The sequence below is a fragment of the Falco cherrug genome, chromosome 10 (genome assembly GCF_023634085.1).
Source record: "Falco cherrug isolate bFalChe1 chromosome 10, bFalChe1.pri, whole genome shotgun sequence".
Taxonomy (NCBI): Eukaryota; Metazoa; Chordata; class Aves; order Falconiformes; family Falconidae; genus Falco; species Falco cherrug.
In genome coordinates, this window is record NC_073706.1 from 30,916,367 (window position 1) to 30,940,504 (window position 24,138).

The 24,138-nt window shown below is 43.8% G+C and overlaps 1 protein-coding gene across 2 annotated transcripts in view; it reads right to left on the bottom strand.

The window, feature by feature from the left end:
- The window catches only part of RRAS2 (RAS related 2), a 45,971-nt gene extending 24,432 nt beyond the window's left edge, over nucleotides 1-21,539 (bottom strand). Inside the window, exon 1 of one of the 2 annotated variants that reach the window (XM_055722199.1) lies at nucleotides 21,218-21,539. In XM_055722199.1, the coding sequence (XP_055578174.1) occupies nucleotides 21,218-21,322 (105 nt within the window). In that variant the 5' untranslated portion in view covers nucleotides 21,323-21,539. Of the gene's footprint in view, nucleotides 1-20,301; nucleotides 20,688-21,217 lie in introns of those variants that run through there. The other variant, XM_027810411.2, reaches the window with a different exon arrangement.
- Nucleotides 21,540-24,138: the final 2,599 nt, after the last annotated feature.

Genomic DNA, 24,138 nt, shown 5'->3' on the forward strand with positions numbered 1-24,138 from the left:
CCTTGAGGAATGTACTGGATGAACTGAAATGCATATTGGAAGAGTTAATTCCATGGCAGAAAACCTCTTGATGAGAGTGTAGGTATTCACATCAAATCAGAACCTTTAAACTAGGCTCAAGTTGTAAACAAATTACTTGTTGATTGGACTTTTCAGACTGCCTTGCCTAGGTTACAGACACTTGGACCTATACAGTTACATTAATGCGGTAAAACGTATTTCTAGCCCAGATAAACCAGTAAAAGTTTCACTTCAGCAACTGTAGTGCATTTTAGTAATGTTAACTCCTGCGTCCCATTTTAAGTACCTGAAAACGTTCGAGCCCTGGGCCTGCACAGCAAGCCAGGGCAAGCAATCTCTGAAGTTAATACTTCCTACTTTCAGGGTAAGAAGGGTAAGATCCATCTTAGGTAGTAAGAGCCTTTTCCTGCCTTCACTCATTACATCTCAGCTCTCCACAAAGCCACGGGCTAATGTCAGTTGTGCAGCTTTGCGATACCTTGGAAGCAAACGTGGGCTTGGACCACAGTTACTCAAAAAGAGCCAGGTAGGAAGCCTGAGAACGGCAAGTTCTCCGCATTCTTCCTCTTAAAGCGTGTTTAACATGAGATACAGCCAGGTTAACTAGTCCATTAAATCCAGAGCCTACAGTTTTCTAGGATGATTCAAGTTAGGACTAAATATTTGCAGGGTAGTATTTCACAATATAACTGAACTACATTCGCAATTTCCTGCTAGTGGAAGAAGGAGGTTTTGTCATCGCTACTCCTGACCTTCAACCATGGTTCCCCTGTTGCCTACACCACAATCAGTAGACCAGACAGTTCAAACTGCCAGCTAAAAACTTTTAAAAACCCAACGTTAAATACTAACCAACTGCAAACCACCTTTAAATGTCCAGACACTTCAGGAAAGCTCACAGCATGTCACTAAGCCATGTCTCTTCCCCCAGCTCTAATTATACATATATATATATGTATACATATTTTAAGCTTGCGTATTTATATAAGTGCTAAACCAGGACTGAACCAAGACAGTGAAAGCTTCTTGAAGTTTTTATCATACCACTTGTTCTGTTAGAAAAGAAAGAGACACAGAATCATTAGGACATAGGTAATTACAAGCTGAGATTACTCTTTCAGAGCCAGTAACACAACTCATTTATACTGTGAGATCATTGTTGTTATAGATAGCAATACACTAGTTCCTGTCCTATAATTTTTTCCTATTACCACAGTTAATCCCATGGAATTTTTGAACACCAGCTTGGACAATATCCAGCATGAAAACATTCAGCTTCATTAGCCAAGTCTGGAGCACTTTATTTTTCAAAGATTTATTGACTGATCATTAGAAGCTAATTATTTAGGAAAAAGCTATAAAATAGCACTTGTATCTAATAAGAACTATTGTGTCAGAAGATAAGCACAGTTCTAATAGCTTTATTTACGCAAATTATGTATTTATTCAACTCCAACCTTTTGGCCTGAGACTAGACTGTCTAGACTCATTTTGCAGACTACAAACAATTACTATAATCTTTTAAGTTTTGAAAGTGCCATAACCAGAAGTGCCAAGAATACTCAAATGGCAGCAGTGTTACTTAACCATCTATTTTCATTAGGAAGGTTAATTACTAGCAGTCTTCCTCCAAAATCTTTGCCCAAGTAAAATATACAAATATACAGTTTGAGACATGAAAATTTTAAATGCTAATGAAAGCACTGGTTACCTACCTACAAACTAAAGGACTACCTGAAAGTGTGTGAATCACTCAGGAGTGTCAACATATGAAGCTGCAGCACAACACAACTGTACTGGTCAGCGAGTGTTTTTTCCATGCGATCTATACTTTCAGATTTGGTAGCTCCAGGCAGGGCTAGTAGACAAGCTCCCACAGGACCAAGGAGAACAGAGCACCTATGTGCCAGTCACTCTTGAGTCCAGCAATAAGCTCCATAACCTTAACGTCCCCTCTGCAAAGAAATTTTTCAAGAGATTGACATTTCAGCATCAGATTTTTAACTCTGGTACATCAAAGGAGAAATACTCATAACCTTAAGTTTGGGATTTAGAGCCAAAAAACAGAAAGCTTTTTTGACTTGTCTCTAACCTAAGGCATCAGGTTAATCCACCTAATTGTGAGAGTGAGAAGGAGGGAAGGGGATCTCTTCCAAGGTAGGGCAGGCTGTGTAAGCCTTTTCAGTGTGTTCAGATCTTCCTGGCACACAAGCAGTCCTTTTGTTTTCTTTGATCACGCACAGCATTCGACAGATCAGATTCTGACAGAGCGGAAGAGGAAAAAAAAAAAAAACAAAAACTGGACTTTGTCATTGTCAACCAAACAGCACAGCAATGTGCTAAGTTACACTGCCCTTGAAGCAAGACAGAGAAATCCTACCCCATCGCAGCAGAGAGATACCAATGCAGATTTTAGTGATGCAGGCTGACCTGAAATCATGAGTGATGAGGCATGATGCTCATTGAAAAACACAAATATTTTAAATAGAGGCTAGTCTCACAAATGCAGACACCGCTGCCTCATAAGTAGTGGTTCAACTTAATACCACTTTTTTCAAAAACTCCAGGTTTCTGTAAGAACAAGAGATTAGAAATCCAACATACAGAGTTCAAGGAACCTGCAGCATGGACTTGTGCAACTGAAACAAAGCTTCAGCTGGACAAACCACTTTGAAAGAGGCAATACTGAGTATTTTCTACCATGGATACCAGCAGAGTACAATGCTTTTCTTTCCAGCCTAATCAGTGCTTGCAGAGAAGTTTAAGACACGTCCTTGAAGAGTATCTTCATAGTCTCTCTTACTACCACCAGCAGCAGATTTCAAGATCAAAGGTTATTCCTCCTTCACATCTGACAACACTGTAATTCAGACTGGTTTTCTCATCAAGTGCTAAGTTGCACTACAGTGCGTGAGGACTGTTTACAATAGGAAATGCAACGTTTCTGACCTTTCAGAAGCAAAGCCACATATACCGGGACTTTTACATGGGGAGACAGACAGCTGAAGTTCCTAGAAGAAATACAGGAGGTAACACAGAAAATTTTATCCTAAACAGAAATAAAAACAACAACACAACCCAAACTACCACTCTTACAAATTACTATTTCATGTTTTGTGTCACTGTCTCATCAAGTCAACCCAAACATACTGTCCTGCAGTAGCTCCAAGCCTCTATGTTTTATTTCTTTTTGAGGTCTGTTCCAATGCCTGTGTTACACTTACATCCACACCTCAGTGGCTCAAAGTTGATCAGAATCACTGAATTCACTTTTAAACCAGCAAATTTGCAGACTAACACCTGAAGTTTACATCCAGCCTAACACTTCCTGTGCACCTGACTTGCAATCTATCCTTGCTTGTGCTTGGTTCAAGAGTATCAAACTGGGCAGCACCTATTTACCCGAATTGTTTTCACAGTGCACCCAAAGTCACATCAGCATCAGAAATCACACAACAAGCAAGGGGGAGATGCCTTCCTGGCACAGGGTGCACAGAGGGCCCACTCCTTTGTTCCACCGAGCGAGCAGCTGCACACAGGCACACCCCACCAGCGCTGCAGTCGTGGACCTGAATCATTCGCAACAGGAACATTTACTAGGGAGGCTGACAGAAGCAAGTTCCTGGGTGGCGTTATCCTCCCAGTTAAGGAAGGCTTTAAAAGCACAATATGACCGATAATTGTCACAACTTACCTATGGGGAAATGTGTACAGACTCCAATTCCAGGAACCAGAAACAGAGTGGTTTTATAGTTGCTAATCCTGACATGCGAGCAAGATTTCATAGTACAGTACTGGTTACAAGTGCTGTCTTGCTAAAGTTAGATTGGTGGCTGATGTACAGGGACAACGTAGAGATCCTAAAGCCCCAATAAGCACAACTCAAATGCTCTTAAGTAGTTCCATAATTTTCAGCCTCAGCAACTTTAGATTTTAAAGGCAAAAGAGTAACAGTCAAATGGAAGCATGCTTATGTTTTCAAATTTTATTTAAAATGCTTTTGCCTTCAGTATTCAGTCTACGTATTTAAGCAAGCATCAATTTCCATCTAAAAAAAACATTTACCAGCAAAACATTTGCTTGTACTAAAACCTACCACAGTATTTCTTCCCCTTCGTCTCCGCACCTGCAGGTGTAGTACTACTCTTAGTCAGCATCACCCCAAATCACAGGGCAGGGAAACAAGCAGGAAACTCAAGAGAGCTCACTTTTTGGTTGGAATCATCATAGACACAGTGTGGAATACAAAAAGATAGAGATAACCAACATAATACTTAACATCTATAGGATTAACAGTGTTAGATGAGTATTTGGCATGACCTTTGAGTTAGAGGACCTAAGCAGTTAAGTGCTAATCCCAGCCTTCACACTTTTAAGAGAATATATTATTTTAATAGCAAGGCCTGTTTTATCTCAGCAAGAATATAATTACCCCCAGACCAAGTGCTGTTATAACCAAGGCAAAAAGAAATTATACATATCCACCTCCTGTAAGGCACTGTCCGCATTAAATTAACCCCAGCGACACAGTATGCTAAAGACGAGCCTTAGCAGACTTATTCTCATATTAAGATCTGCTTCACACCATACAACACCACAAACTACAGTTTTATGTGCAAATACTTACTTTCACATTATGAAAAGCCACATCTATTATGAACCACATCAAGAAACTGCAAGCAAACATTCAGCTGAGGTGCTACATAATCAACCACCACACACAGTCAACACATGTTTTTACATCATGGCCATTTATGGTAGCTGTAAAGAAGGCAAATGAAAGACTGGAGCAGTTTTACACAAAGCAGCATCACTTCCCATGCTGAAGCAGATTCTAAGTAACAGATAAAAACCCCATGATTTGCACTAAACAGTACATCCACAGATAATCCCTCCTTGTTCAGGGAATTCACAGTTCAAGCCAGAAGCATTTGCTTGAGTCACATAGGCCTTAGGATCACTGAAAAGCAAGGTCTAGTATTTTCTTCTCCAACATCCTGTTTAGCGGTATGTTAGAGCAGGTTCCAGAATAGTTCTCTACCCAAAGTTTGTGAGCAAGGTTCCTCCAAGGGGAAGGAGAGCTTAAAGATCAAACTGAGAGCAAACGCTGTATAGACAGTTTCATTCAGAAGCACACAAACAGCTAAAAGAAAACAGTACTTTGTTTCTTTGAAGAGCTGGATGCTCAGGCAAAACCCGAGCTCTCCAGCAAAGAGCTTTTCTCCTGAAATGATGGATGTTGCAATTCATTGTTTGAAGCACAAATGCTCTAAATATTAACCAAGCCACGTATGCTGTGATAGCACAGCACCGAGGCAGCCATTCTCCACTCTCAGTTCTGTCATCTAAGGCTTGTGAACACAGCTTTGCTTAAGTAATCAGCTGGCAAGTTAATACTGCAAATAGGGCTTCAACATCAAAATGCTCTTCCTCCAGTAGAGCAGCCAACTCTCTGGAGACTATTAAATGAATCTCCAGAACTCAAGGCCATTGAGAGCACACTAACCCCCATCAGATCTAGAAACGCTCATCCTCCTTTTTGCATTCTTCCCTTGCTCCTTACCTAACCCTCATTAAAAACCCTAGGGGGACCACCTGCACTGCTGACACAAACCCTTCAAGAGGGTACCTCCAGTATTGTCTTTGCTGGTGTCCCAAAGCTTAGACTCTCCCCACCCAAAGGTCTTTCCTTTCTGTTAACTGCATCTTACTCTTCCACATGCTTCGCTTTAGGGAAATGTCCCACACCAACTAGAAGAGGGTTGAAGCACCACCAGCTCACATACAACATAGCTCAATTCAGTTAAGCAAAATATTTCCCTCACCCTTTTGCAAATTTGTAACTTTCTATGCTTAAACACATTTCAGCCCAGTTTTCTGTTGGCACTGCTTTTCAAGGGGAGCACAGCTAAATCTTCAGAGCCACCCACATAAGTCCACACAAATCTTCAAGGACAGCTCTTCACCACATTTCACTTGAATAGATTCAATTACTCTCCCCTTCTCCTGCTACTCCTGTTCTGAATAAAACAGGATCTTGTATTTTAACAAAATTCCAAGTTTTAAGGGGAAAATAAAAATGTAAAGCATTTGTTTCTCCTACATTGTACTCTGTTGACCAGTTCATCATCCCATGCTCAAGACTGGCAGGCTTTTGGATTTTTAGGCTCGTTGAAGATGTGACCTTAAAAACTAAGGGTTCAAATTCAGATACTTCAGTTTAGTAACAGCATATAGTCAAGATCTGCTCGGGGGGGGGTTTCCAGCAAGGTGATTTCCCTTCTGTCCCCTGTGTGCTCTCATTCTTACAAAGAATTTACATAAATTCTCAAATAAACTTGTTTTCTAAACTTACGAACCACCATCAGCCTGCACAGAGCAGCCAGATCACATGATTTACTTCATTTGCATTAGAGGATACGTGCCGACTTCTCTATGTAGTATTCCTTTACAGACATCAGTTGAGGAGAAAAGCACCACTAGCTGGAAAACACAGGTGCACATCCTGTGATGAATATAGGTCATGAAAAGCATCGGTAAACATTATTATCTAAACCACATACAAGTATGATCAAAGTGAAGAAGGGCAAGGGCTGATGAAAAATAACTACCATGCTAGTCGTACTTCTCCACTTAAGAAAACTTGGTTCCATTAACTGCTGCTCACTCTGTCTGATTTTATGTTTACTAATTTGTAACAAATCTTTAATAACATGAGTTACCTTCTTTAGGACAGATTCTATGAACAGCCACTGCCACAAAATGACTCTGTAGTTTTTTCATTATTAAGGTATTTTGCCATTAAAGAAAAAGGTACTTACACCAATATTCTTAGAGCAGTTAGCAAGCTCAAAAGAGGATACTAGTACAAACCTACACAGGCTAGCAGAGACTTACAAGGAAGATTTTTTGTTTATCATCTTAACAACACAAGTTAAAAAACTTACACTATCAAATGCTATAAAAATGCCAAAAACTTACACAATCAGCTACACTATGGTAGTTTACAGTCTTTCAACTTGACAGGTCCCATAAGATTTTCCAGAAGGGAAAGCCATTACTCCTGAAATGTAATCTTGCTGCTCTTAGTTACCTTTTGGACCCCTCCCGAGCAATCCATCCCTTCCTCGCCTCATTTCTTGAGGCCATAATCCAAGCAGCAGCTAACACTATTGTGCAGAAGGTAGAGCCCCAGAAGAATTAGCTATCCCACGCAAGGTGCAAGAAGGCAACCTAGGAGTTTCTGCAGCATGAGATAGAACACTTATGAAATCCCCACACACAAACACCAGAAAAAAAACAAATTCAAGTTCTCTCTCCAAGCAAGTTCACATTGATAGAAGTCTGAGCAGCTGCGTAAGTTACCTGAGCTCAACTCAAAACATGTACAGCAGTGCAAATCCATTGCATGCCACAGCCTTCTAGTACTGTAACAAGGTTAGCAGCACTTGAAAAAGTGGCTTTATCATACATCTAGTAGGGAAGACAGCTTAAAACATCTCGTCCTAAAGGAAAGAACTCTGTCACCTAAAAGCACTCATTTTCATCAAGAAAATCACCTATATAGCAATCCCTAAATTCAAACTCTAATGTGCAGTATTCTTCCCTGGTCTGACAGGCACACACACTGAAGTATAATTATAAGTAGAGAACATCATTATTTCATTGCTTTCTTGAGCAAAGAACTTATGCAAACATTTTGTTTAAAGATATAAAGAGGTAGCAGTGCAGCAAATGCCATCTCAAAATGTGTGAGCAGTGTGCAGAGACCTTCAATTTGTTTGCTTTCAGAAGAAGGTTTCAGAGTGCACGGTGTTTGATCAGAGGGGTTTTTTTGTTGGTTTTTTTTTTAAAAAAAAAACAACCTACTGCTATTTCCGCTCCCATATTCTAGCGAGTAGTGATCTTGTGGTAAAGGCATTCAGTGAAGAGAAAACAGAGTGTGGAATGCACAGGCAGCCAGCGTTCTGCACCGAAACCACAGGAAAGCACATTAGTTTCTCTCATTTTTATAGATTAGAAACAGGTTCTTCAACCTCATCATACTTAGAATAATGGACTATTCAGTGTTACTCAGTTTTCCAGTAATCATAGGTGAAGCCTCCAGACAGCTCAGATCACCGTAACTTCTCGCTGGTTAATTCGTACCTAGCGAAGTGTGAATGTACCCCTGAACACAGCGTTACCACCACACAGCTCAGCCAGCTTTTAACACGCAGCAAAGCTAGTATTATTTACAAACACAGGCTGGATACTACCAATTAAAGTTGTTTCTCTTTTGAGCTTTCTTCCAGCGTTAGAAAGTGGTTTAATTTAAATGGTAAGTCCTCCAGACTCATTTCCTGTGCATGTGTTGAAAGCAACCTTTCATAATGACCGGCACTCAGAACCGATCAGATGGGCCCTATGTATTACAAACTTGTTGAACAGAATCAAGACCACACTAGCACATTGTTGGTTTTGATTTTTTGGTTTTGGGGGTTGGGGTTTTTTTGTTGTTTGTTTTGGGGTTGGTTTTTTTTTTTTAATCAGAAAGCAAGCAGAGTTACAACAAAGCATTCTTCAAAAATGCTTTGGCACCAACAGCCTACATGCTTCAAGTTTAGGAAATGATTGCCAGACCCTGAAGGTAAGACATAAAAACAAGTCTAGGGATATCTTCCTATGAATCACTGCTAGAAGAGCAAGCAGCCGCTGGTTTGCAACAGTGCACACTCCAGAGCACTAGTGTGGAAGCTGACAACAAGCCTGTGCTCCAACGCAGAGGTGTTCAGTCAGCACTAACAGAATTAGCACACGCAGGGTTTTGCCCAGGAGAATCAAGTAATGCAGGTCCCTTCTACCAACTACGCTTCATGTATTTTTCTAGATTTAGGAGAGACCAGAGGTATCATAATCCATTTGAGGAAGAAGCTGGAAAAAGATAAATACCTAGCTGAATAGCATTAGGCAATCACAGCAGCATCTCGTAACAGCTACCAGCACTGGGGAAAAGCTGAGACACTTAAAAATTAAAAAAAAATCTCAGGCTACTCAACTGACATGGAAGCACTCACATACAAAACAGCTAGCTGAACTACATGTACTGCAGGAAACTTAAGTTTAACAAACTGTTCAGCTGCTAGAAAAACTCAGCCTCAATTATCTAGTCTGAAGCAAGCAGCTCCAGCTTAAATCATTCATCTTCTGCAACCACCCTGAAACAAATTCTTCCAGATCACCACCTTGCCTCACGCAGGGAGGCAGCCAGCACCTTTTCAGGAGATCACATCAAGAGATGCAGGGCTTTTGTTTATTTTCTTCAGAATATTTGTAAATTGAAGAAATGCACAGAATACAGAATTTCAAGGTGCAATTTTAGCTCTTAAACTAGAAAAATCCCAAACTCTTAGACCTGGAGCAAAATCCCTAACTCTGTGGGATTTTAAAAGCCCCAGCCAGAGTTCCACTGAACAGATACCCAGTCAGCATCGATCAGATTATTTTCAAATTCTGCTCAAAGAGAACAATTCTATTATCGGTTTCTTTTTTGGGGGAGAAGATTTCTCATGTGTCAGTCGAAATATTCAAGTCCTCCCACAAAGCAAGTCAAAGCAGCCATGGAGGAGGGGAAGCCACTATTAAAAATGTGTGGAATGTAACTTACTTGGAAGAAGGCAGATAATATTAGGACAAGGAAGCCTTCTACTTCCGATCTAAGGCTATTTTCCCAAACAGTCCCACCAACACAGATACTGGGTATTTTCAAATTTACAAATATTAGTGAATTTCATCCTTTGTAGACTATACAAGACTAAAAATCAGTTGCACAGATAAAGAAAATATCAAACCCTTTGGTTACCTGATACACACTCTATCTATTTGCATGGGTGCAAAAACTTCTAGATAGCAAAAGGAAAAAGTTTCTTCACTTCAAAAGCTGAGCTTTGAAGTGACTTTTTTTAAATTCAAAGAAGTTGAGAAGTATGCATCAATACATTTGAGCGTACCTTTCCAGCAAGACAGAAACAAAGCACAAACTCTGTAGGAGACAATAAGTTTTCTATAGTTAGATTCATGCCACAGACACAGGTATTCAGAAGTTTTCCAGATTTTAAATAGCCTTGTTAAAAGTTTAAGAATGTTTCCTCACACAAAGCGATGCTCTCAGAACTAGTAGCTACCTAAGATGATCAAAGAGCTAACCCACTGACAGGCAGCAAACTAACTTTCAGCCTCAGCAGTCTCAGAGATGCACAACACCTACTGTAGCTAGACCAGTCAGAAGACCACAATAACCTGAAGTCTCAGAGCTGCCTTGACATTTCCAGCTGAACCTGAAAGAAATCAAACCTCTTGCTCCGTTAGCTGGTCTGAAGTCAGAGAATTCTGCTGTCTGGTAAGAGGGTGTTCAACTGGACTTGCTCATCACTATTACACACAGGAGGCATTTTGCAACTCTTCTTGTGTTTGCTCTACATGGTAAAAGCAACCACTCTGAAGTCTCATTCTCCACCTTGAGCAGAGCTGGAACAGGTCAGCTTCCCCCCTGCTGCCCCAGGCTTTGCACAGCTGTACACATGTCATCTTCAGTGGTTAACCTGCTGCAGAAGCTGCTGCCCATACCACCCCTCCTCCCCTCCCTCTGCCTGCACACAGCTCTCAGCATCACTGTGTTGGTCCACATCAGCTACAGAGATTTTTACTTGGGGCTTTGTGATCCTTTTTACAGCATCATCCCCTATGGCTGAAGCGATTTAACTGAGCAAGTTATGAGCAGCGTAACTGCTAGAAGCAGAAGCATCTTAAATTATCTTTACTGCTGAAGACCTGTTTTCATGTAACATTTAGAGCTACAATCATGCTCGGGAAGTTACAGTGAGCAACCCAATTCCCTTCTGATGTTTCCTTGGATGATTCTGCAGTGCCTCCAGATGATTAATCCTCCCGTTATCCAGGTACGGCATACAGCTTAAACATTCAGTTATTGCAGCAATCAAACAAGATGAGAGCTTTAAGGTTTTTCTGTACCTCAGCGCTTGCTAGTATTACCTGTACAACATAAAATAATATCCTACAAAAGCCAGAGAAGCAGTTAAACAACACACAAGATTGTACAGCAGTTTAGTACACACTTTCCCTTTGTTTATGGGAAGAGGCTTCTGGCTGTGAAAGAGCTAGAAGCACAAGCATCTGACCCAAAGCTAAGCTGTCAACAGCACTGTCGGTTGGTGACAGCCTGTTCAGAGCCAGCATTGAATATCCTGCCTTGCTGCTTTTAAAGTGGTCCATCCACTGGATGCCACAGGCAGAACACTTTACTTCTAGAAACAAAAAACAGCACCCAGATCAACACACCCCATCACACACCTTACCTCTACAGAGACAGAAGAAAGACATCTCCAGTTTAAAACTTCTCATTTAAATACCCTCAGACAGTAAGGCAAGACACATTTGGTTTAACTCAAGAGTTTTTTACCTTGCTCAGATGCTAAGAACAATTTTGGCCTCACATGTTTACTTTGAAACTTGAGGGTCTGGAAATTGTTTATCATGGCACACAATCTACCAACAAAGTTTTCAGAATTGCCTGCAGCACTGTGGGAGAGCTGCCGAGTTCAGGAGGATATCTGCTCCACCCATGATACTTGGAGACCCCAAAGCTGGATCTCAAGTTGAGGACTCCCAGCAGGGCGAGAACCCCGTTCACAGGAAGGAGGAACACCAGTTAAAGGAAACTCAAAGATGGGAAATCAATATGATACAGCATGCATATTTGCATCTTTGAAATCTCAGTCAGGACATCTAGTCAAGATTCAGATTAACATTGTCTGGGGCGAGGCAGGAGAATAAGATGCAAGGGCAAGGATAGCATGTTTCTGGAGGACTTCAAAGACAAACTCCTAAGAAAAAATCCTAAGCAGCAACCGGAATTGCAAGACAGTTAAAATACACTCATACTTGAGTTCATTATAATGCTGGGTAGTACAAAGCCACAATCCCTTTAAATACATCACTATTACTTACTTTATTAGGTTTTGCTAATGAAAACCTCTTAGTGTGAGCTAGTAGAAGAAAACATTGTAAACGTTTTTTAACAGGGTCTTTCTCTCAAGTAGTAGAGTTAGTAGCACATACACAAGTATATTATCAACAACCACTTTTTACACATGATTATAAAGGACCTTCATAAAAAGAGAGGAACACAGGAAAACTATTAGGAGTACACAGTTTAGCAACAGTCTACCTCAAGCAGTACATATTACTGCAATCCCACTTACTTTCCTTACACAGAGTTAAGTCTAATAACAGAAGAAATTTAGCAGATCTCTTTCTTACCCAAGGATGCCGGATTTTCCATGCAGATTTACCACTGGCATCATACCATTTCATGGTCTACTTGCCACATAAGCAGCAAAATATTCAGATGTGCTTGCAGGTTTATAGATTTATATCTGCTTAAGTGAGGAATGCTGAAGATGCTCTGTGATATGAGCTGAGCAAGTTAGCTTTGTCAGAAAAACTCAAAACGGTAACTGCAGTCATTTTAGAATTTCTCCTTTTTCTAGCAAATGTAACTAATGACTTAACATTATATCACTAGAGTTATGGAATACTCAGAACAAACAAATAATTTGATTTTAAGTTGTACAGAAGCACAAGTTTATTTTCTGGCTTAAAAGACCCAAGGGAATTGACACACACGATAGTTATGAATATGTGTACCTATGGTTAATCTGCCGAGAAATAAAGCTTCTCATAGGTCTTCTGCATAAAGATATTTGTGAAATACTTTGGTTATTAGTGTTACTTTTTGGGTTTTTTTGCTTGAACTGTAGCACTTTTATGTGTCAGTGCCAACATCTAGTTAATTATTAATGCACACTGGTCCTAGCAGCTAGTACTTCATGCTATCTTTAATAGTGCCCTTCTGCATACATTCCTACCATCTGAACTCACTGCTATCTAGATTCACCAGAAACTACAGTTCACTTTCTGGACGCAGCTGAGAAGCTGGTACAGGTCTGGTTAAACAAGCACGACTGCCAGATGAAGCTGTTTGCAGAGCTGCACGGCAAACCAGACAGAGTAACCGATCCCGGGTAAAAACATTCTCTGGTTATTTTTAACTCTGATCACTTGTGGAGTTTCAGTGAACTAGATGGAGTAAACAGCCACAGCAGTAAACTGCTGTGGCAGCTTGGGGACTGCTGAGCATTTTTCCTTACTGGTAGTACTAGCTTATCAAATTAAACCTTCCGTTACAGCAAAGCCCTGTTTCTTCAGGCTTAAAAGAATCAAAACCTTTTCCTAGCCTTGTGCCTCCTCACCGGTTGTCCCTTCTGAAAAGGAAACAAACCAACAACCAGCCTTCACATTCAAGGCTCTTCTGTTTCTCCAGCAGCACTAGCATGCTGCTCCAACCTGCGACAGCTTCAGCACAGTCCTCAGTCACGGACAGAGCCCTCACTTTCCATCCTGGTTTTGGGAAGCGTTCCAGACGCCTTCTCCTCTACAGTCTGTTGTGAGCTTTTGTGTGAGCACATCTGTACTCCACAAAAATTCACCACAGAACTTACCCATCCAACAGGATCTCCACCTGTAAGCAGAGCTTTCAGCACTTCCCCACACAACCAGAGATGTGCACTACAGTCTTCCTAACCCCATCCCGCTCAGGCTGGAGGTTCAGCATATACCTTAGGACAGCTAAAGAGCAAGTTCTCCAACCTTTCCCTTTCCAGCAGCAGATAAGGATCCCTGACCTCGCTTTGAGGACAGGCAGCCTTGCAAACAATGCCCTTTTAAGTCGCAAGATCAAGCACTTCAATACATGACTTTGTTCAACTTAACCATGAAGAACCCATGCCCAGCATTCCAGCCAGCCCTCATAAAAGGAGCCTAATAAAAAGCAATCAATCTATATATTTTTTTTAAAAAAGGAAGTAATTTTAACCTCATGGAAGTTCCACCTAGAGGCAGTGCTGCTTATCAGGCAGTTTACACATTGGGATGTGACCAGCTTAAGTATATGCATTGTGTGTCATCATCGGAGATTAAGTAAGAAAAGGCAAAGATTAAGTAAACATCCTTTTTGTCTGCCACCTACTTCAAGTAATTAAGTTATAAAGAAAGGAAAGAAAGACTGGAAAGAAGTATTTTCTTTTGTGTTACCTGTTCCCACGAGCACATTACAGGCTATCCCAGACCCAAGCTGCAGCCACACTTAAGCCACAAGACAGAACATAACAATGGCAAATAGCAGAAGGCGAAAGAGCCAAGCAAAAAAAAAAAAAAAAAAGTTGTTCACAATCACAGGGCATCTCATTCTTTACTAAGAGAGATACAGTTCAAGACAAATAAGAAGGGTTTCACTCACTACTCTGAAATAGTTCACCTAGGATCCAACTCAACTCTGTAACTGTAGTAACAGGCTACCACTACTATCTGTCAACATTTCAAAACAAACCTCCAGCAACTTTGCAAGGCAAACCATTCGCCACGCAAACATCGCCTACCAGTATTATTTACAATATAGCTTTTCAATTCAAAAATACCATTCACTCTATGCCTTCTGATAAAAGTCTGGATGGAACTTTGATCAACCAAGACAAACATCTTTGGACATGTTATATGCAAAGCAACAGGGAAGAGTTAAAAAAAAAAGGCAATTACAGGCTTGATTTCAGTTTTAATTCTGATTTAACTTCCTGAAATAGAACACATTTATAATTACAGTATATAAGTGCTGCCTTTACCTGGATGTTACTTTTTCCTTTAACAGTGTTTATGGCCACAGTTGAAAACAAGACTAGCAAACCAGGGCAGGTAAGCCACCTGAATCATCAGAACCAACGGACAAGTCTTCTGCTTGTGTCATACCAGCCTAGACCTAAAGAGCGACCAATTTCGGAAGGTCTGCAAAAAACCCAGCCTCCTACCAGCTAGCCAGAAGACTGCTAAATTTCACTTCATGAAACTGGTATTTATCTTCAGGTGCATCAAGGAGCTCAGTCACAACATTTTCAGTGCCGGTAATGCTTTTGGCAAATGCAGACAGGTTGCATGATGTATACAAACATGAGCCATTCATGTTCTTCAAAATTCTCTGAACACAAGGGCTCTACTTATAAGAGCCACGCTCTACCACCACTACTGAATACTGGAAATCAGAGCTTCAGCCGAAGCCAGAAGCAGAAGCCCTTCCCTCTAGCATGGGAAGGAGGAACAGGGCTACGGGCCAGCGGCTCCTATTCATCCCCAAGAGTGCATAGGGCACGCCGGCCAGTAATCCGGGAAGCTGTGCCAGTACTCCTTGTGCAAGTGGCAGCAGAAGTCAACCTGATAACCAAAAGGTACGTCAATATTTACTTGCTATATAAGCAACTGCTGCTACAAGTTAACACACAGAAAGGTGCTTTCCGACTACAGTATGGTTTAAAATTATCCCAAAGAAATCTCACTTTGGGAAGGGACCGTACATTCTTCAAAACCAGAATGAGGAGTATCTCACAATTTAAGCACCAGTCCAAATCTATGCTGGTTTTTGAACCCAGCTCAGTTCTACCCTGTATACACACAGTAATACACAGCATCCCTGCTGGCTAAGGTACACTGCAGTACACCATCGCCAGGTATACCACAACACCGACATGCAAACCAATGCTTCCTTCTTGCCTGCAAGTTAAGCCTGAAGTCATCTGCTACATTTCCCAGGCTGTAGAATTAAAAGTAACAGAGCAAGACAAACCTTTTGTTTGGTAGCAGTGCTCTAGGAAGCAAGGAACCGAGCAGTTCAAGTTTTACAAGAAGTGCAACAAGCAGCACTTACTATTCCAGGTGACTGTATCACAACTGTTTTGCTCTGGTTAGGATTTTTATTTCCCACCTTTAACCTCAACAGATGCCAACCATCAGTTGCTCACTCTCTTAAACAGTTTTTTGTCACCTTGCGTTACGCTGTACTACTTGCCGTAAGAAGGCCCCACGCTTTATCAAAATGTAAGCATACCAGTCCCAGCGTAGCCCTGCATGAATCTGCAGCCTGGAATTCATGGCATTTTATTCCTTTGATTTTTCTTATGCGCCTACTTGAAGAACATTTTTCCGACGGTCAGCAACGGTTAGTCAGAATACCTAGGAACTGCAGAGGGATTTGCACACTCCACAAGTCTAGCATACAAAAGTGGTACACTTAAGACATCAGGGTCTGTCAAACATCCAGCATGCCAGCTCAAACACCAGCTGCCTTTTCAGTTGTTGCTTTTCAATCTGCTTTACTACTGTTTTAGGGCTTTACCATAAAATTCCGAACAAGCTATTTTCTTGCCCAACAGCTATATCAGAGATAAAAGGTACTTTGAGATAACCCACCTTTAGCTTTATTGCTAGTTAATGAGAACTAACAGTCTCGTGAAAGTAGCAGCTTGGAAAAGGAAAAAGGGGAAAAAAAAAGTATGAACAGCTGCTCACCACCCATCTTCAAGCTATATATGCTTGCTTTCAGACTAGTGTCTGATATTAACATTAAAGCATCAACAAGTCAACAAATCTACATCCAACTCATTTTATTTACTAGTTAGCAGAACAGTAAGCTCAGCTCCAATCAGAAATTGTTACTGAGATTTTAAGAGCAGTAGGGAAAATATTTTATCTTACAAATTTGGCAGTAAGAATTAAGCTTGTAAACACAGCACGAAATCAGTAAACTAGGAAAAAAATGCCAAACACTAAACCCCTAGATACATTTTATATTAGATTGTTTTATCAGTTTCAGACATGCACATGCATTACCATAGTTAACATGAAGCTGATTGACAAACTAAGCTCGACTCAGCCACACTGAGTTACATCCAGTCAATACCATCTCAGGTTCTAGTGACATTTATTAACTGAAACATTCTTGTAAGTCACCAAAGTCTACTCAGTATGCAAAAATACACCTGTCATTGTCACAAAAGCAGCACTATAGCTTTACGAAAAGGAAAAACAGTATGACAAATTTTAACAATTCTGATCAAACACATCCACTATTTTGCAGTGCAGATTTGAAAAAATAAAACTTTAGTTGCTTTCTTGCTGTATACTGCTAAAACTAGCTATACGTTGTTCAGTTTAATTAAAAAAAAAAGCATGAAGTAAATGGCAACTGCAGGGTACAAAAAACTGCAGAGGGTGATTAGGTATTTGCTAGGCTGTACTCCCTTTGAGCAAGGAAACCTGAATATTACAAAGGGCTGAGTTAGAAGGGAATGTGGGGTATTTTGTGACAGACCTCTGCATGACAGCTGGAGAAAAGCTATTGTGGCAACAGCTGTGTGCTCTGCACAGCTCATACTCCCAAATACCTCAGCCTGCTAAGAGGCCAGTTAACTGGCTGCAATGCATTTTAGAAGTTTTCTGCCTCTTGGGATGTGAGCATGATGGATTATTCGTGTATGTCTTAAATAAGAGCAGGCACGCTCAGTTCTGTCACTTAGAGTTTTACAAAATACCGTGGTGTAATGCTGAACTACCATTCACGGCTGCTTTCCTAAAGTTTCTAGCTGCAACGGATCTCATCAACTCCCCTCTGCAATCAGAATGTCTTCACTTCCTGTCTTAACAGTGCACCCTCTCAACAGCAGTAAGTTCATTTATCATATCCTGATTTAAAGGAAATTATATTATATTTCCAGGATGAAATCCTGGCCCACCAAAAGCAGTATTGAGCTGTGTTTATCTCCCCAGAGGAAGAATTTTGAGGAATACACCAATCATCCAACCACTGAAAGCTTTGATCTGCTAATTCGTACTCTGAAGTTTCTCCAAGTTGTTAGGTGAACTTCTAAAAGGTGAACCCAAGATCACAAGCAATCTTACACAAGTGACCAGTTACATCTCATGTACCATTCCTACTGCACCGCGCTAATTTAGCACAACGATGCTGGATCCAGTCTGTGAAAGAGCTTTCATTGTATGACAGAAGTTTGCTCACTCAGCTTCCTTACAAAAACATTGTTGTTTCAGCTCAGATTGTGGCACAACAATCTTCAGGAACTGATACTCCGGCACACAGCACAGCACGCACAGGAGCGCTTTACGTGCTGATCACTACCATAACAAGTCCAATCTCATCCACGACTACTCTTGTAAGAATGAATGCTCTCCGTTTCCCCACCAACACCTAAACAAGGCTGGAAAGGATGCGCTGTGCACAAATCCCAGAAAGCTGGCAAAAGAAAGAAGACAAACTGGTTCTTCTTACATCCTCAGTTCCTCATGTTTGCATTTATTTCATCTGAAATGAAGGAAGAGTCTTCCCATTTTCAAATATGAATCCCTCTTCATCTTTCAAAGACAGAACAGAAATCACAGCACATGCTTCCCCATAATATCCTATCACAACAGTCTTGTTTACTGGAAAATAATCAGCAGCACTGAAGGAAAAGCAAGAATAACTGTACTTGAGTACTGATTCACTGAAAACTAAAGAGAGGATTAAAGGAAAGCAAGACCAAGCGTGCAAATGTTTGCAAGTATCAGTAAGAATAAGCTTTCCTTTCCAAGCTTCAAAACCGAGTTGGCAACAGCCACATTTTCATCACAAGCAATAAAGAAGCAAAAAGAGAACGGAAATCCTTCACTGACATCAATATTTGTCATGTGGCAAGAGTTAGTACTGATCCATGTTTTAGTGGAAGCAACTACAAGCTTGTCACTTAATCCTAAGAAATTCCAAAAATGAAGCATGTGACTTGCTTGTAATCAATTTTAAAACAATCTGGAGCAGTTCCTATGCAGTCTTAAGATAAATACAACGTATTTAGCAATACACTTGCTGTACAGAAACTACACAAATGGTTGCATGGCATCACACACACTTGATAACATCACAGCTTTAAAAGCTCAGGAAGATACTGTGATATATAAATAACAGACCAAGCCTCCTCTCCTATTGTCTGTAACTGCACAGCAAGCATGGAAACGAATACAAAAAAAATACCTCTTTTCTACAGGACCCAAGGTTCTTCTCAGAAGGTCTTTATTTCCCAGCTATTTTTCATATTTTTTTTTTTAGAAGGTTGAATTTTCTGCTAAACATCACTTTGTGATAGCAAGATTTCACCTCAAGATAAAGCAGCTGAGAGGGCAAAAAGCTGTAGATAACTTAATGCAAAGTGACAATAAGCTGTTTTGAAAAATTCACCCTCAACATGTCAGCTTAACACGACAGTGCTGTTCCCTCAACACTCTTTCACAATGAACTATTTCTTTTTCTGCTAGTAATTGGAAGAGATCCTTATACGTGACAAAGCAGACACAGGTTCCTCTTTTGCAGGTATCTGCTGGAAGACAGGCATTAGTCACAGCACTTGAGCCAAAACTTTTACTTCTATAGGGATGTAACTCAAGCTTTTAGTTTAAAGAACTAATTTCTACCAGCACTCAAATACTTCGGTTATCCAGTACTTGGCAGAACCTTACTGCTATTAAAATAAATGGATGTACCAAGTCATCAAGCATGAACTTCACTTTTTTGTTTTCCCCTCCTTGTATCTTTAATAAAAATTACAGCTCTGTTGGGGTTTTTCTTGTGATGTTAAAATTATCCAAAAGCCTGTAACATCACCAGGGACTCCAATAATCCATTCAGCAACATCTCCCAAGACAGAAGCATCTCAGAACCGAAGCCATGTCCAGATGCACATGCCAGTGTCACAACCAGTTTAGATGCCCACAAAAAGACACGGGCAATGCCATCTAAAGCAGCAGTACTGTGTTTGAGTGAATGACACTGTAAGCCAACTTCAGCCAACCACAGCAATTATTTCTGTATACAAGCAATGAGGAATTCAATCGACACACTGAGAGGATTGCAGTTATTCTAGCCCCATCACCTTCAAACAGGCCAGTGAGTCAGGATCTTGTTCGCATCTGGCCAGCCACCTACACGCCCCACAAACAAGGCACCTGTACCACACGTATTTCTGTCCCATCTCAAATGCCCTGCTCAAGCTAATTTATAAAGAACTAATTCTCGAGTGTCACAATGTCCTGTACGATACTGGATCTTCCAAGCACTCGGTTATCCAGTCCTTAGCCAGAATCTGAAAGCATCATCTTCTATGTTGTTACTCACTCCATGCTGCAGAGCTTAAATTCTCAACAGAATACTGCAGCTAAGGAACACATGGATGTGAGTGTTAGCTAAGAACATCTGAAGTGAAGAAACAGCCCATTTGCTATCAGATCACCTGTTCTAACAGCCTGAGAGCATCATCTCCGCCAGCACAGCAGGGGCAGGTCAGGCAGAGCTCTCACCCTGGCCTCTCCCCGGCAGAACCGGAGCCCCAGCAAACCAGCCGCTCTCTCCCGATTTGGAGTCGGCAGCACCAGCAAGCGGAAGGCCACGAGTTGTCTCCTCCTTCTACCACGGACAGGCAGTGGATGGCCAAGGCTCCCACAGCGCCGGCAGGAACGCTCGAAGCAACAGGGCGGGAGGGGAAAGTCACCGGAGGGGCCAGGGCGGGCGGCGCGGGGGGCGCCTGACGGGCCGCTGCGCGCTGCCTGCACGTACGTGTGCGCCCACATGTGCCTGCCCCGACACGGGCTTTGCGGAAAGCCAGCAGGGAAGAACTTCCACGGCCTCGGAGCTGGAGCACCGACAGCCGGAGCCGAGGGCGCGGCGGGCCCGGCCAGCCCCTGCCCAGCCGCCTGCCCCTCTCCCCTCAGAGCCGCGGCAGCCCCGGCCCCGCGCTGCGCCGCCGGCTCGGCCCCGGGGCGGCTATTACGGGGCCGCCCGCCGCCACTGCCGCTTCCCGGGCGGAGCGCGGGGCCGGACCCGCCCGCGGAACCGGGAGGCCGCCGGTCCCAGTGCCTCGGCGCCCCCGGCCGCCCGCTCGCGGCCCCGGCGCTCCGCAACCCCGCCCCGGCGGCGCCGGCCGCCAGAGCCGCGCGGCGCAGGGCCCCGGCTGAGGGGCCCGGGGGCGGCGGCCGCCGCTTCCCGCCCTCCAGAACCTTCCCGGGGGGTTCGCGCCGCGCCCCGACCGCCGCCCCGGGCCCCTCAAGGTCACGCCGCTGCCCCGCTCCCCTGCCCGGCGAGCCCCGCCGCCTCCGGGAGCTGCCGCCCGCCGCGCCGGCCCCGACCCCCCCCCGCGCTGCGCGCCGGGCAGCGCCCAGGCCCCGGCCGGGCGGAGCGGCTGCCCCCCCACCCCCCCCAGGCGCCGCGGCCCCTCACCTGGATGAACTGGATGGTGAGCGCCGACTTGCCCACGCCGCCGCCGCCCACCACCACCAGCCGGTACTTCTCCTGCCCCGGGCCGTCCCTGCAGCCCGCGGCCATGGGGGAGCCGAGCCGAGCAGAGCCGATCGCGGCAGCGCCGCCGTGTCCAGGAACGGGTCCGGGTCCTCGATCTCCGCCGCCGCCGCCCCTCTCCGCCCGCTCCCTCTGGGTGAGCAGCCGCAGGCCCCGCCGCCCCTACGCTCCGCCGAGTAGCGCCGCCGGCAGCGCCCCGCCGCGCGGTGCAGGAGGGAGGGAGCGCCCGCCCCCGCAGCCAGGGCGCCGCGGCTACAAATGGCCGCCAGGGGCGGGGCCGGCCCGGCCGTATGCTAATGTAGGGCGGAGCCTGTCCGCCCCGCCCCGCCACTTCAGAGGGCAGCGCGGCGCGGCCCGGCCCGGCCGTACTGAGGGCAGCGGGCAGGGCGCCGGGCGGGAGGCGGCAGCGGGGTCCCGCTTCTCGGCACCACAGCCCTTTGTTTGTAACGGGCGGGTTGGGGCAGCCCCTGGGCCGGCCCTTTCCCCTGCGCTCTCCCGCCAAACGGCGCTACCGAAGTGATGACGAACGGTGCGGGGGCTGTCCCGGGCCCTCCGCCGCCCGAGTGCCCGCCAGCGTTCATCAGCCCCCTGCACACCCACGGGAGGGTGCACCGAGGCACAGCGGGTTTAAAGCCAAAGCATCGCTCTGCCGGGCATGGGTTTGCCCGGCGGGAACGGGGGAAAACAGTGCCGAAGGCTTCAGCCCTTGCCTGCTCTTCATGGGCCCTCCCGGGGCTATGCTTGCGGAGGGGCTCCCCGCTCCTTCAGGCCATGCAGAGCAAGGCCACCGTGCCCCGAGTGTCCCCCGGTGCTGGGTGCAACGGCCCCACGCGTCTGAACCCCCCTTGGTCCTTCAAACCGCTGCTGCCCTGGCCACGGGCTGGCTGCTCGCAGGGCTGACCCTAATCACCTGCTGCCCGCTGTGCTTCTGGGCACCCGAAGTGTGAGACAGGTGGCCACTGCACCTATGACAAGCAGAACTTTCTGCTTGTAGAGTTACTTTCAGGTAATTCCTTCTTCTCTCCCTCTCCCTTGTTGAAAAGATGCATAACCACAGAATCACGTAGGAATAATTCTACATACGTGTATGCAGACATACACACAGCCTTTTGCCAGCATGGAACGACCACTGGTTGCTACCACGTTCCTGAATGGCAGAGTCACACGACAAGTCTGTAACGTAGAGACATTCCTCCTACCTAGAAAATAACAAAACCAGCAGCAGTATGCAAGCTTTGTTGAAGGGACCTGCCCAGCACAGCCCTGGAGCCATGTGGGGAGGCAGGGACAGCAATCTGGGCAGCCTGCTGCTTATTTGCCCAAGAAACACAGAGTTCCCACAAGCAGCATGCATTCCGGCTCGGCGCTGGGCCAGGTGAGGGTCCCCACACAGGACCCACCGCCCTGCCGCAGACCCGGCTGGGCAGTACTGCGGCGAACAGGGGTCCACAGTGCGATAACCTATTGTGGAGCTAATTAAGAACTAACGTGATACCATGTATACACACGGGGATAAATCAGCCATGTACCCGTAATCTTCATTCCACCGTTTCCTAATTTGTCATGCTGAACTTTGTAATTCTTGCAAAAACTTTACAATTAAATTTAAAAAAGCAAAACTATAAACCCCAAATCAACATAATGAATAACACCTTTCAACACCCATTCTGTCTCACTGGAGGGAAGAGCGTTCGGCACACAGGAAACAAACCGAAGCCTTTCCAGTTCGCAAAGGAGATAAGTGAGTGGGAGGTCTGTAACGCTCTATGCTGCACAGAGGAGTTGAGCAGAGAAAGTCTCAAAATAGGAGAACTGAGGGACGCCCAGTGATAGTCTGAAGATACAAGTTCAAATGAACAAAAAGCCATGCTGTTTTCCGCAGACACAGACATGGAGCTGTGGAAGTCACTGCCACACGGGGCTGTGGAAAAGAAAACTGCACCCAAGCGACAAAAGCTTAGACAAAGTCAGAGAGCATAAAGCAGCTACTAAGCACCGTGGTCAGGGACACTGTTTTGATTTGGGAAGTTTCTAAAACTCTGGGAGCCTGAAGGCGGGTTGGCTGTGAGAAACGGGTCACTTCCCACGTGTCCTGGTTCTGGTGCTCTCGCCTGTGAATCACTTACTGGGCACTGTCAGGAGCAGGAACCTGTGGGAGCATTCAGCCAGCAGGACAAGTCTTCTCCTAATCCTTAATTATGTCCTCTAGCTTAAGAAAAAGTAAAAGTACAGACTACGATGAAGTGAAACTCCTGCTAGTTTATAAAGTATTGGGTGTTTTTAAATAAAAATACAGTTATGATCTCATAGTTGGCTATTAGTATAGAGACGAGTAAACTCCACTGTCAGGGATGCCAGTGACATGGAAAGCAGATTTCAAGTGAGTTTTAAGAACTAATCTATACAAACTATTGCAACAGGATATCTGATTTTTTGGTTTAAAGATACACAGAAAACCAAACATCTTTATTTTCCCTTAACATTTTTTTAGGTTTCAGTATCATTATGCTTCCTTTTAAATAGCTATTCTCACTGGCATGGTTATCCAATCTGTGAATTCTACAAGAAAATCTTGGTTTTTTAAACAGCACTGATATGTTAAAGGATTAAACCAACTAACACAATCACCCATTACATTAAAAAAGACTATTGCAAGAACCTATTACTGTGAAATTCTTTGCATTTGATACTTTTGGCAATGAAATTCAGTTTCATAAATAGAGTGATACTCTTGCAAAGCACAAGGTAGTGATCACAGAAAAAACAAGAGACGGATGGCAATTAATAAATAGCTTCTTTTTTTTTTTTTTTTGTAGTTTTATGACTTCACCCAAAGATCCCAG